Here is a 15,162-nt window from a genome sequence, read left to right on the forward strand (position 1 = left end):
GCAAGATGGCGCTTCCACTTATGGGGCTCTAGAAGTCAACGATTTTCATAATCAATCCTTCCCAAAACTTTATTTTTGTTTTCACAAGTCAATCTTGATTACACAGATTTCTTACACTTTATTACCGGTTTCAGAATACTTCAATTCTCGGATGCGTTACAAAGATAAGCATTGTGTAAGAGACAAGTTCAATAAGTTAACGCTAAATCTAACAGGTCTTAGTGAGACATAAAATATAAAGTTATAAAATGTTTATAACCACGTATAGCAGCCATACATACAATTAAAATATTCTGATGTAAATCATCGTCAAGTTAAACATGTGAGTACATGGTACGTTCTGGTAATACTCAGAATGCGTCTGTTATTTATACAAGAGACTAATGCTAACAGAGGGCACTTTAGCTAGAGCGCATGTTAAACCAGTGTCGCCAATGTGGTGATTAAATTGCAGCATGCACAGTCATTAGTTAAAAATTTCCTAAAATTACTTCTCATAGCAAAACGAGCGTCTGACAATAAAACGTAACTGATGTGAGATTGGATTCGTACTTAGAATACCATAAAAAGTTGACGTTGACTAGCAGAGGCCGCCCAATTCCATAGCCCCTGAGGTCACATGACATTACCACCTTCAGATTTCTTATTTTCATTATACCTTTCATAATGCGTATTTTTGTTTTGAGGAACAATAATTCTTAAAATTACTTCCAATAGCAAAAAGAGCGTCTGACAATAAAACGTAACTGATGCGAGACTGGATTCGTACTTAAAATACCATAAAAAGTTAACGTTGACTAGCAGAGGCCGCCCATTTCCATAGCGCCTGGGGTCACCTGACATTACCACCTTTAGATTTCTTTCTTTGGAGGTATGTGAAAAATATTGTTTACAAAACCACAGTTCCTGATACTGTGACATAGCGTCAGAGATGCCAATGACACTCTCACACCAGGGAGTTTGCAGAATGTGTGGCAAGAGAGTGAATACGGGTTTGATATATTGCGTGATGATGCGATTTAAATACTGAAGTGTACTCGTATTACCTGTATTAAATGCTTATGTATTATTCAAAACTTAATGAGTAGAGGCATATGTGGTACAACAGAAGTTTCGTTTACTATATCCAATAAAGAGCTAAACGTGTCAATTGCCCATAACAATGCCAGCAGCTGGCATTTCTCCACACCATTGGCAATGGTCACAGTATTTTGGCTCTTCCGTGTATCTCCTTCTAATGATGTATCTTCTTCTAATGATACATTTTTCTTCGATTCAATCTTAACGTAACTATTACAAGGGGAGCTTCATATAGCTGCAGTCTGCTCTTCACAACCCACATTGGCAAACTCGTCATATTAATCCATGCTTAGGTTTCCCTCATGGCAGGGTGCCAAGCCGGTTACTTCCTACATTCCCAGAAGCTGTAACCTTAAAACAGTGCCGTGGGTATTTTTCATAACAACTGTGGAATGGATTGCGCAACACAGAAAACATGTTGACGTTGTTAACGTAAATCTGTGAATTTTGACTGATCGTTGGTTAATGATTTCAACTTGACCTCTTGCGTAAAAGCGATTGCAAAATGATGTACAAGAAACCCACATTACCCCTCGATGGTTCTTATAGTCCTTTGCTTGGCTTCACTAAATTACCCTGCTTGATATCCACGATGATACGGCTGCTCCCACCGCTGATGTTTTATGCAACCAACAATGTTTATCTGACCATCAAAATCCACGCGCGAGATTTTCATATTCTCTTCCTCACTATGTGCAAACTATTTGTCCAACAGAAAAAAATGAGCAGGAACTTTTATGCAGTAAATTTAACGTAGTTTAGTTTTGCTCTGGATACGTTTTCGCTGGAGATCTTAGTTTTCGATTGTTCAAGAAAGATGTACTGAAGTGACGTGCAAACGCCCAGCTCCAGACCCCCACCACTCCCACGCTCATCCCCACCGGTCAGGTTTTCTAGAATGTTGTTCGTGGCACTCCCTCCTACCACTTTTTTTATTTTTATTTGTACTTTCTTTTTTTAGTTATCAGCTTTTTTGACTGGTTTGACGCGGCCCGTTACGAATTCCTATCCTTGTGCCAACCTCTTCATTGCAGAGTACCATTTGCAACCTACGTCCTTATTTGCTAGATCTAGTCAATCTCTGTCTTCCCCTGCAGTTTTTTCCCTGTACATCTCCATCTGGTACGATGGAGCTTGTTCCTTAATGTCTTAACAAATGCCCCTTCTTCTTGTCAGTATTTACCATACATCGCTTTCCTCACCGATTCTACAGAGAACCTCCTCATTCCTTACCTTACCAGTCCACCAAATTTTCGATATTCTTCTGTAGCACCACACCTCAAATGCTTCCATTCTCTTCTGTTCCGGTTTTCCGCTTGGTCTGTTTCACTACCATTCACTGCTGTGTCCTAAACGTAGATTCCTATAAATTTCTTCTTCAAATTAAGGTTTACGTTTGATACTAGCAGACTATTCTTGCCCAGGAACGCCCTTTTAGGCAGTGTTAGTGTGCTTTTGATGTCCTCCTTGTTTCGTCCGTTATGGCTTATTTTGCTGCCTAGATAGCAGAGTTCCTTCACTTCATCTGCTTTGTGATCACCAATCTCGATGGTAACTTTCTCGGTGTTTTCATTTCTGCTGCTTCTCATTACTTTCGTCTTTCTTCGATGTACTTCTTAACTGACGAGCCTTACTACTCTACCGTCTTAGTCGAATACTTAGAAAATGTAAAAGCGACACAGGCGTAAACTTTACCGAACTACTCCGTGAATTTTAACAGTATGAAATAAACAATTACATCAATGTATTCGTCAGAGCATCTGAGTACGAAACTGAATTGGTTAAGATAGGATCGAACTGTCAACGTGATTAGATTTCGCGTAAAGTTTACAAAAATCAGTTTTGCTTCCATTACCTCACGGGAACGTTTAAAATAATAATGTTAACGGAGTAGCCGACTGTGCTGGTGGCGTAATGATCTAATTATTAAAGACCAAGAAAGGTCGAATATCGAGAATAGTTAGAGTAGTCGGTAATTTTTGTACATTTGTAAGAGTGAGTGCCACCAGCAACATATTATAAGTCCTGACTGGTGAGAAGTGTGGAGATGGAGGTGGCTTTTGTACGTTTTTCTTGAATAACCTCGCCTCCAGCGAAAACGTAATATAATGCGCATACATAGGGGCAGAAATCCATTCCAGTACGATTATGCCAAAGGTGGTAAATCATTGGAAGCGGTAACGACCGTAAAATACTTAGGAGTTACTATCCGGAGCGATCTGAAGTGGAATGATCACATAAAACAAATAGTGGGAAAGCAGGCGCCAGGTTGAGATTCATAGGAAGAATTCTAAGAAAATGTGACTCATCGACGAAAGAAGTAGCTTACAAAACGCTTGTTCGTCCGATTCTTGAGTATTGCTCATTAGTATGGGACCCTTACCAGGTTGGATTAATAGAAGAGATAGACATGATCCAGCGAAAAGCAGCGCGATTCGTCATGGGGACATTTAGTCAGCGCGAGAGCGTTACGGAGATGCTGAACAAGCTCCAGTGGCGGACACTTCAAGAAAGGCATTACGCAATACGGAGAGGTTTATTATCGAAATTACGAGAGAGCACATTCCGGGAAGAGATGGGCAACATATTACTACCGCCCACATATATCTCGCGTAATGATCACAACGAAAAGATCCGAGAAATTAGAGCAAATACGGAGACTTACAAGCAGTCGTTCTTCCCACGCACAATTCGTGAATGGAACAGGGAAGGGGGGATCAGATAGTGGTACAATAAGTACCCTCCGCCACACACCGTAAGGTGGCTCGCGGAGTATAGATGTAGATGTAGATGTAGAGCAGAATTTAACTACGCTACTGGCCCTTAAAATTGCTACACCGCGAAGATGACGTGTTACAGACGCGAACTTAAACCGACAGGAAGAAGATGCTGTGATATGCAAATGATTAGCTTTTTAGAACATTCACACAAAGGTGGCGCCGGTGGTGACACCTACAACGTGCTGACATGAGGAAAGTTTCTAACGGATTACTCATACACAAACAATAGTTGACCGGTGTTGCCTGGTGAAACGTAGTTCTGATGCTTCGTGTAAGGAAGAGAAATGCGTACCATCACGTTTCCGACTTTGATAAACGTCGGATTGTAGCCTAACGCGATTGCGGTTTATCGTATCGCGACATTGCTGCTCGCGTTGGTCGAGATCCAATGACTGTTAGCAGAATATGGAATCGGTGGTTTCAGGAGGGTAATACGGAACGCCGTGCTAGATCCTAACGGCCTCGTATCACTAGCAGTCGAGATGATAGGCATCTTATCCGCATAGCTGTAACGGGTCGTTCAGCCACGTCTCGAACCCTTAGTCAACAGATGGGAACGTTTTCAAGACAACAACCATCTGCACGAACAGTTCGACGACGTTTGCAGCAGCATGAACTATCAACTCGGAGACCATGGCTGCGGTTACCCTTGACGCTGCGTCACAGTCGGGAGCGCCTGCGATGGTGTACTCAATGACGAACCTGGGTGCACAAATGGCAAAACGTAATTTTTTCGGATGAATCCAGGTTCTATTTACAGCATCATGATGGTCGCATGCGTGCTTGGTGACATCGCGGTGAACGCACATGGAAACATGTATTCGTCATCGCCATACTGGCGTATCACCCGGCGTGATGGTATAGGGTGCCATTGGTTACACGTCTCGGTTACCTCTTGTTCGGATTGACGGCACTTTGAACAGTGGACGTTACATTTCAGATGTGTTACGACCCGTGGCTCTACCCTTCATCCGAGCCCTGCGAATCCCTACATTTCAGCAGGATAATGCACGACCACATGTTGCAGGTCCTGTATGGGCCTTTCTGGATACAGAAAATGTTCGACTGCTGCCCTGGGCAGCACATTCTCCAGATCTCTCACCAATTGAAAACGTCTGGTCAATGATGGCCGAGCAACTGGCTCGTCTCAATACGCCAGTCAGTACTCTTGATGAACTGTGGCATCGTGTTGAAGTTGCATGGGTAGCTGTAACTGTACACTCCATCCAAGCTCTGTTTGATTCAATGCCCAGGCGTATCAAGGCCGTTATTACGGCCAGAGGTGGTTGTTCTGGGTCCTGATTTCTCAGGATCTATGCACCCAAATTCCGTGAAAATGTAATCACATGTCAGTTCTAGTATAATATATTTGTCCAATAAATATCCGTTTATCATCTGCATTTCTTCTTGGTGTAGCAATTTAAATGGCCAGTAATGTACATGAAATTTTCTACAAAGAAAGGTACTACTCATATTTTCTCTAGGATTAATAGTCTGCTCTTAGTGTGCGAGAAAGTATGAAAATATCGCGAATGGTTTTTGAATACCGGATACTGCACTGCAGATTTCAGAAAAAGGACAGCGGTAGAAGCAGCTGAATCACCATGTGTGCCGGTCGTAGTTGCCGAGCGGTTCTAGGCACTACAGTCTGGAACCGCGCGACCGCTACCGTCGCAGGTTCGAATCCTGCCTCGAGCATGGATGTTTGTGATGTCCTTAGGTTAGTTAGGCTTAAGTAGTTCTAGATTCTATTGGACTGATGACCTTAGAAGTTAAGTCCCAAAGTGCTGAGAGCCATTTGAACCATTTTTCACCATGTGTACAGTGGTTTCTTACCCAAGAACGTGAACGATACTGTTCAGCTGTTGACGGGAAGATCTTGAAGTGTCACAGCTCTACATCTACAGCTGTTTACTCTGCAGTTTACTATGAAGTCCCTCGCAGAGGGTTCATCGAGTCAACTTCAAAATATTTCTCTATTGTTTCTCTCTTTAACAGCGCGCGGATTAAACAAACACTTAAATCTTACCGCGTGAGCTCTGACTTCCCTTATTTTATTATGATGATCTATTCTCCCTATGTAGGTGGCCGCCAAAAGAAAATTTTCGCATGCGGACGAGAAAGTTGCTGATTGAGGTTTCATTAGAAGATCCTGTCGCAACTAAAAACGACTCTGTTTTAATGTTCGCCATACCAAGCCACGTATCATATCCGTTGCGCTCTCTTCCCAATTATGCGATAGTACAAAACGAGCTACTCTTCTGTGAGATTTTTCGATGTTCTCCGTCAGTGCTATCTGATGCGGATACCACACAGCCCAGCAATACTGCACAAGAGGACGGACAAACGTAGTGTAGGCACTCTCTTTAGTAGATCTGCTCCGTTTTCTAAGCGTTGTGCCAATAAACCGCAGTTTTTGGTTCTCTTCCACCACAGCAGTGTAAATGCAGTCCAGTTTAGGCCATTCGTATTTGTAATCCGTAAGTATTTAGCTGAATTCAAGGTCTTAAGATTTGGTGATATATATCGAGTAACCGAAATTTAACGGATTTGATTTAGTTCTCATCTGGATTTCAAACTTTTCGTTCTTTTAAGTCGACTGACAAATGTTCGCACTTGCAGATATTTCGTCTAAATCATTTTGCAATTGATCATCTGATGACTTTACAAGACGATAAATATCATCATCATTCACAAACTATGTAAGAATGATGCTTGGTTTGTCTCCTTAATCGTTCATATAGACTAGGAACATTGAGGAACGTGTGACATTAATTCTGTTTTATTCGACGACTTTCTGTCAGTTACCGTTGCAGATCGGCGTTAGTGATTTGGGTCTGTAATACAACGGATTCCTCCTATTTCCTTTCTTGAATACTGTTGTGACGTGTGTAACTTTCCAGTCCTTGGGTACAGGTCTTTCGACAAACGAGCTCTTGTATTTGGTTTCTAAGTATGGAGCTATTGTAACAGCGAAAGCAACCATCTGATAGGAGATCACGAATTCTGTCGCACAACTGAAATGATACTCTGCTGACTCGCTACCTGATTAAAAAACGCTTGGGAGTAACCGCTTCAAAAACTTTCTGGAAACCTAAAAATATGTAATCAATTTGACATCTCACGTCGATAGCAATCATTACTTTGTGAGAATAATGAGGTAGTTTTGTTTGACAAATACGTATTTTCTACATCCGTGTAGGCTATTTGTCAATAAATCATTTTCTTCGGGGTAAATAATAATATTCGAACCGTTACCACCGCAAAATTGATGTTAGTCATATGGGTCAATAATACAGCCCATTCCTCCTATTTCCTTTCCTGAGTATTTGTGTGACCTGTGCAACTTTCCAGTTCTTAGGCACGGATCTTTCAACGGACGAGCGGTTGTACTGTGTATGATTGCTAAGTATGTAGCTATTGTATCAGTATAATCTGAAAGAACCTAACTGGCATCCAATATGGACCGGAGGTCTTGCCTTTATTAAATGATTTAAATTACTTCACTACATGGAGGATATCTACGACAAAGTTATTCATATTGGCTGTTGCTCTTGATTCGAATTCTGGAATATTTACTTATATTCTATGGACTGTCTTTGTTAAATATAACAATTTCTTCTACCTGCTTGCCACTACATTCCCAGACATTTGTGCCCAAGCTGCCCAAACCCAGTTCCTTTTCATACCCGAAATAAGAAGTTCACGGAATTAACTGTGAGTCTGTGCTCAGGCTCAGCCGTTTAGAAATAACTAAATGCTTTGTTTTCACGCTTCTTTTTGGTCTAAGGTGCCGCAGTGTTTAACCTCTATCTGTAAACGTATTGGCAAATTCGGACGAGTTCCGCGATGGAAGAGATTAACGAGACCGTCGCGAAAGCGCCGCGGGACGTTATCGCGACTGCGACTTGTTTGCACAGCTCGTATTACTAGTGAAGGTAGTGCTTTGTTGTACACTGTGTTATGAAACAAGAAAAGACGTCACCGGAATCCAGTAAATTTGTATTCATTCACAACAATAGCTATGTAGTCACTGAACTTACGCATCCCAAATACACCGCAAAAAACGATGACCAGTTGGCTTCTGTACATATTCATATAGGATAGTGACTAGGTGCTAACTAGGTGTTCATTCCAGCTGGACAACAATCGAGCGTGTAGACAGTTACACCCTTAGACAGTAGAATGACCCAGTTTTGAGACAGTGCTTCATTGTAGTTGCTATGGTAGCTCCTGCTAGTGAGTTTACTATTAGCTACAACATTATCGATATCCAATAATGAGGGAACAAGTTCCGAAGTTTTTAATTTCAGAAAATTATTTTAAGAAAGAGGTACAAGAAAGTTGAAGTATGGGCCACTAACTGAAGATATCCTAAACGGTACGAGAAATCCAAAGTGGATCATATGAAAGATTCAGAAATATTACTCGTGTAGAATGAAAATGGTAAAAGAAGAACTTGTTAGATATATAAACACACAATACAAATGCGAAAATGTTGAAACAAGCGGATATTGTAAAGGTCAGCCAGTATAAATGTTTCCTTGTGAATTATCTCTGAGAAATCGTTTACTTTTAATTTTAATTATACACTCCTGGAAATTGAAGTAAGAACACCGTGAATTCATTGTCCCAGGAAGGGGAAACTTTATTGACACATTCCTGTGGTCAGATATATCACATGATCACACTGACAGAGCCACAGGCACAGAGACACAGGCAACAGAGCATGCACAATGTCGGCACTAGTACAGCGTATATCCACCTTTCGCAGCAATGCAGGCTGCTATTCTCCCATGGAGACGATCGTAGAGATGCTGGATGTAGTCCTGTGGAACGGCTTGCCATGCCATTTCCACCTGGCGCCTCAGTTGGACCAGCGTTCGTGCTGGACGTGCAGACCGCGTGAGACGACGCTTCATCCAGTCCCAAACATGCTCAATGGGGGACAGATCCGGAGATCTTGCTGGCCAGGGTAGTTGACTTACACCTTCTAGAGCACGTTGGGTGGCACGGGATACATGCGGACGTGCATTGTCCTGTTGGAACAGCAAGTTCCCTTGCCGGTCTAGGAATGCTAGAACGATGGGATCGATGACGGTTTGGATGTACCGTGCACTATTCAGTGTCCCCTCGACGATCACCAGTGGTGTACGGCCGGTGTAGGAGATCGCTCCCCACACCATGATGCCGGGTGTTGGCCCTGTGTGCCTCGGTCGTATGCAGTCCTGATTGTGGCGCTCACCTGCACGGCGCCAAACGCGCATACGACCATCATTGGCACCATGGCAGAAGCGACTCTCATCGCTGAAGACGACACGTCTCCATTCGTCCCTCCATTCACGCCTGTCGCGACACCACTGGAGGCGGGCTGCACGATGTTGGGGCGTGAGCGGAAGACGGCCTAACGGTGTGCGGGACCGTAACCCAGCTTCATGGAGACGGTTGCGAATGGTCCTCGCCGATACCCCAGGAGCAACAGTGTCCCTAATTTGCTGGGAAGTGGCGGTGCGGTCCCCTACGGCACTGCGTAGGATCCTACGGTCTTGGCGTGCATCCGTGCGTCGCTGCGGTCCGGTCCCAGGTCGACGGGCACGTGCACCTTCCGCCGACCAGTGGCGACAACATCGATGTACTGTGGAGACCTCACGCCCCACGTGTTGAGCAATTCGGCGGTACGTCCACCCGGCCTCCCGCATGCCCACTATACGCCCTCGCTCAAAGTCCGTCAACTGCACATACGGTTCACGTCCACGCTGTCGCGGCATGCTACCAGTGTTAAAGACTGCGATGGAGCTCCGTATGCCACGGCAAACTGGCTGACACTGACGGCGGCGGTGCACAAATGCTGCGCAGCTAGCGCCATTCGACGGCCAACACCGCGGTTCCTGGTGTGTCCGCTGTGCCGTGCGTGTGATCATTACTTGTACAGCCCTCTCGCAGTGTCCGGAGCAAGTATGGTGGCTCTGACACACCGGTGTCAATGTGTTCTTTTTTCCATTTCCAGGAGTGTATGTAAATTAGTACTGGGAAACACGTAACTATTAATGTGATATAAGGTTTTTATACCGTATGATATGTCAGAAAACGAGTAGTTAATACTCGGTGGTAATATCAGATTTTCGAAAAGGTTCTGACAGAAAAAATTATGTGGGAACCTTATTTGTATCCTACCAGTAAATCTCAGTAATTTTTGCAACACGGGTGGATAAAGACAATCGAAACGTGACTAATAATGTTTCCTTTGATTGAGTTCAAAGCAAGAAAATAACTGTTTACTCAGTAACAAACGCACTGTCTGCTCATGATTTACAGTTAGGATGAATAAGAGAGTACATTACGGTATGGTTGTCCGCTAAGTGGAAGTCAGCCATAATAATTAATGACAAAAGGATCGGCATGTTTGAAAATAGTACATGAGAGGAGACATGTGATAAAATTTATAATGAAGCAAATGTTGATATGAAATTTAATCGATTCTGTGATACACTCATATCATTATTTCTAGCCAGCGTTTTTCACAAACAAATCATAAAGGCTATTAAACCGGCATGTAAATAAACATTACCGGTATTGTAATCAATACTGACATAAACAGAGTAACATAAGAAACTATAAGTAGTGTTCTTATAAATAATACTGATTGTTTTCTACAAATGTTCTCACTCTCAGTTTAGAAAGCACAACATCCGGAAGTATTTCACCATTGATAAAGGTAACACCCAGTGAGGACAATGTAACTAGCGCAGAAACTCCAAAATTTTTAGGTTTGCAATTTGATGAGAATTTAAACGGGAAGAAACACGGTCTTGAACTTTTATGACATCTCACTTCAGCTGATTTTTCACTTTGAACCATCGTAAATCTTGGGGAGAGAGATATCAGTAAGTAATATGATCTGCGTATTTTCATTGAATAATGTCGTATGGAATAATACTCTGGGGAAACCCATCTTCATGAAAGAAAATTTTTATTGCTCAGATGTGTGCTGTGGGAATAATACATAGTTCTCTTCTACTACTGATTCGCTGTGCATCTATTCCTTCATGAAATTTGTTGTCAATAACCCACTACTACTCAGAAGGAACAATGATGTGCATCACGAAAAATCAGAAGAGAAATGATATTAGTTATTCCGCATTAATCTTTAGCTCAAAAAATTGGTGATGAATGCTGGCACCAGGCTTTTTGTCACTTACCAAACTATACACAGTAAGTTACGTCCAAAAGAGCTGAGTATGAAAACAAACTAAAAAGGTTTCTCCTTGAAAATGCGTTCTATGCCACAGATGCTGTATGAAAATGTTGGTGTGTATGGCTTACTAATTCCCATATGTATAAAACAGACACAAGTAAGTGGTTACGTCATGAATATCATACGACGTGAATTGTTAATACGAATATAAAATGGTTCGTTCCACATCATTACGATTAATCGCACAAATGTTCCACGGAACGTCAAACGAACTATATATCTCACCAACTAAATGTTAAAAGCAGCGTGCTGTAGCGACCAAGAGTTGGCAGGTAATTACAGCAAAGACTTAAAGGTACTGTAACTTCGACCACCCACCCACCCACCAACCCACCCGCCCACACACACACACACACATACGCACACATCTTAAGCCTCAGCCAAAAAGCCTTGACTGTTCTCTCACTAGTAAACAAGACGTATTCTTCCAGAATGTCATGTAATGACCAACGTACAAGTCAAGCCACTGATGACTCGCAAAGGAGTAGGGAGACGTGAGCGAAATGCTCTATTCACGTTCCTCCTGAACAATCTTTAGTATAAGTCGTAAACTAACATTTACAGATGAAGACGTAGTAGACGAACAGAGTGCTTCATGGTTTTATTGACTACCGACGTTTACAGATTGGCTCAGACTGAAACCTACAAATTGTTCATGTGCGTACATGATATTTGTGCCTCTGCCTAATAGAAGGAATTTTTGAGGAGGCCACCTAAAGATTTAAAGTAGTCTGCGTTCGGTCTTTCCTTCCCCAGTCCATTTCGTTTGCTATATAGCTGAAACCACCGCATGGATTAAATATTGTTCACCGACATATTCAATTTGTATGTTATTACAAACAAAACTGAATGAAACATTGCAGTGTTGTCACAAATTTTGCAGAGAAAGAAGCTCATTATTCATTTTAGAGTGTTCAGTGACGCTTGCGTGTTTGTAAATTCGGGACCCTTCGTTTCTCATCCCACTCAACAGACCTTTGCCTGCCACTCTGCTACTTTAATGTGTAATTCAGTCTCTGAATAATTTATTTATTCCAAAAAATTATAAATTATTGTAAAATATTAAACTAGTGAACCATCGTTTTGCTATATACTAGATACAAACGTTTAGCTAAATATAACAGATTATTTACTTGCCTTGGTATTGTAACATTCTTCCACATACCATACAAAGTGAATATGTCGGTGAAAAATATTGGTACCTTCCCTTCCTGGGACATGGCACCAGAGTTCAGGTACCGTCAGAGCAATTATCCTGGCGTATGAAGACATTGTTGAAAATATTACCGTGATGCAAATGAAAATGATGTTCATTCGTATTTGTAACTTTCCAAAACTTCCAAGTTCTTCTATTATATGTTCAAATTTAATATTTCGTTAATCAAGTTGTGTCTAACTCCATCCTGAAACTCTACATATTCAGAAGCACAGATTTTTAATATTTCTGTTTCTAGTTTAGTTGCAGTATTCATTTTAAAAACTGTTTGCAGTATTCGATTAATGTAGGTACTTGTAAATTTTGCATGAAATACTTGCAAACGAACCAAGTCTTGCAAAAAGTAAAAATGAGGTGTTCCCTGTTTCTGGTTTTTGCAGGAAACAGTTGCTTAAAAATGCAACCCTAGCTAAATACAAACTTTTGTTGGAATCAGCTCGTCCTAATACAACAGATTTTAATATTTTTATAACAAGTGCGGAGCGTTCTCTGAGAAACCAGCTTCAAGAAGTCACAGTTGCTTTCGCAGAGGAAACAACCATAGGAAACGTGCTAGAAATACGGGTAATGATAGTAAAGAGATAATTGTCAGAGTTCTTCATCTGTATCTTACACCTCTGTTTATAATATGAAGAATGTTATCGTCTGTATGGGATGTCGGCATGACGCCAGTTAGATCATGACAACACGGAACGACAATGCTTGCTTACCTCGTAGTCTGCCATAGCGCGGCGTTTGTTGAGGTGTTTTGCCCCCAGAGTCTTGTACACAGGACGACTGGACGACTTCCGCAGAACCCTACAGTCTGTAGTCCTTGGTAATCGCTGTTTACTGCTCGGCGCACGTAGCAATTGGGTAAAGTGCATTGAAATGAGACTTCTTTAACAATAAGATAATGGCGACTGCAGCTAAGCGTTGCACAACGTTCTGAACGGAACGTGTTTCACTATCCGCTTATGAAAACACATGTTGCCTATGGGCTTGGAAAGATCGGTTTTCTACCCATATTATCACCTTGTTGCTTTGGTTATTTATGTGTTTATTTTTTGAGTCATCACTATTGGGAATGATCTGATGCTGCCTGCTACGTATTCCTCTCCATCGCCAACCTCTACGTGTCAGAGTATAGCTTGCATCCTACCTCCTCAAATATTTACTGAATCTACGCCAATATCTTCGTTCCCCTACAGTTTTTACCCTCTATGGTTCTCTGTAAGACCATGAGGGTTAATCCCTGATGCTTAAATATACGTCCTATCATCTCATACCTTCCTCCCGATACTGTTTTCCATGTTCGTTTCTTCACTGACTCAGCAGAAAAACTCCTTACACGTTACCTTATCAATGCAACTGATTTTCAGTGCTCTGTTGTAGTACCAGATCTCAAACGCATCGATTCTCTTCTGTTCCGGTTTTCCCACTGCCCATTAATCACTCCAATACAATGTAGTGTTTCCAATGTACATTCACACAAATTTCTTCCACGAACTAAGACCAACGTTTGACACTAGCGGACGCCCCTTCGTCTCGAATGCCGTCCACCATAGTTTATTTTGATTGCATGATAGCAGAATTCCATAACTTCGTTTATTGCGTGATCACCAATTTTAATGTCAAGTTTCTCGCTATTCTCATTTTTGCTACGTCTGGTTACATTTGTCTTTTTCAGATTTAGTCACAACCCTTATTCTATACTCATTAGACTGTTCATTCAGGTCATCCTGTAATTCTTTATCACTTTCACTCAGAATAATAATCTCATCAGCGAATCTTGATATCTTTTCACCTCGATCTTTAATCCCACTCTTGAACCTTACTTTTATTTTCGTCGTTGCTTCTTCAATGTATCTATTAAACAGGAGGGGCAAAAAACTACGTCCCTGTCTTACACTCTTTTTAATCCAAGTACTTCCTTCTTGTTCTTCGGCTCTAATTTTTCCTGTTGGTTCTTGTACGTATTGTATATCATCCGTCTTTCTCTATAGTTTACCTCTATTTTTGTCGGAATTTCGAACACCTTGTACCATTTTACATTGTCGAACACTCTTTCGAGGTCAACAATAACCTATGCACGGGTCTTAATTTTCCTTCAGTCTTGCTTCTATCAAGGAAACGCCTCTTTGGTGCCTTTACCGTTTACAAAGCCGAACTAATCCTCATCTTGGCTGCATGAACAGTTAATCTAACTATGCGCCAATTCTCGTACTTCTCAGCTCTTGCAATCTTGGGAATTGTGTGGATGATGTTTTTCCGATATTCTGATGGTATATCGCCAGTCTCATATATTCTACACACCAATGTGAATAATAGTTTTATTTCCACTTCTCGAAACGACTTTAAAAATTTCGACTCGTTGATCAGTGAGGTGTGACAACGGAAGATAGCAAAGGAAAGCTGAAGTACTAAATTTCGTGTTTAAGAAATCATTCACACTGGGAAACCGTGCAAACATACTGTCGTTTGACCATCGCACAACCTCCCGTATTGAAGACATAGTAATAAGCGTCCCTGGCGTAGAGTAGCAACTGAAAGAGATGAAAACAATGAAGTCGCCATGTCCCTATGGAATCCAAATTCGGATGTACAAAGAGTAGTCTACTGCACGGATCCCTTACTTAGCTTGCATTTATCATGAATCTGTCACCCGGAGATGCGTCCCAAGCGAATGGAAATAAGTTCAGAACATCAGTTTGCTGTAGAATTCTTGAACATGTTTTCAGTCGTAATATAACAAATTTCCTTGAGAGGGACAAGCTTTCGTCCACAAATCCCCATGGATTTAGAAAGCGTCTATCGTGCATGAATCACTTTTCCCTTTTCTTAGATGGTAT

At 41.7% G+C, this 15,162-nt stretch overlaps 1 protein-coding gene across 1 annotated transcript in view; it reads right to left on the reverse strand.

Annotated features, from left to right (window-relative positions):
- Nucleotides 1–12,335, reverse strand: part of LOC126474618 (solute carrier family 22 member 13-like) — a 56,173-nt gene extending 43,838 nt beyond the window's left edge. The window contains exon 1 of the mRNA XM_050102095.1: nt 12,253–12,335. Within this exon, the coding sequence (XP_049958052.1) occupies nt 12,253–12,335 (83 nt within the window). The remainder of the gene's footprint in view (nt 1–12,252) is intronic.
- Nucleotides 12,336–15,162: the final 2,827 nt, after the last annotated feature.

The sequence above is a fragment of the Schistocerca serialis genome, chromosome 4, assembly GCF_023864345.2.
Source record: "Schistocerca serialis cubense isolate TAMUIC-IGC-003099 chromosome 4, iqSchSeri2.2, whole genome shotgun sequence".
Lineage (NCBI taxonomy): Eukaryota > Metazoa > Arthropoda > Insecta > Orthoptera > Acrididae > Schistocerca > Schistocerca serialis.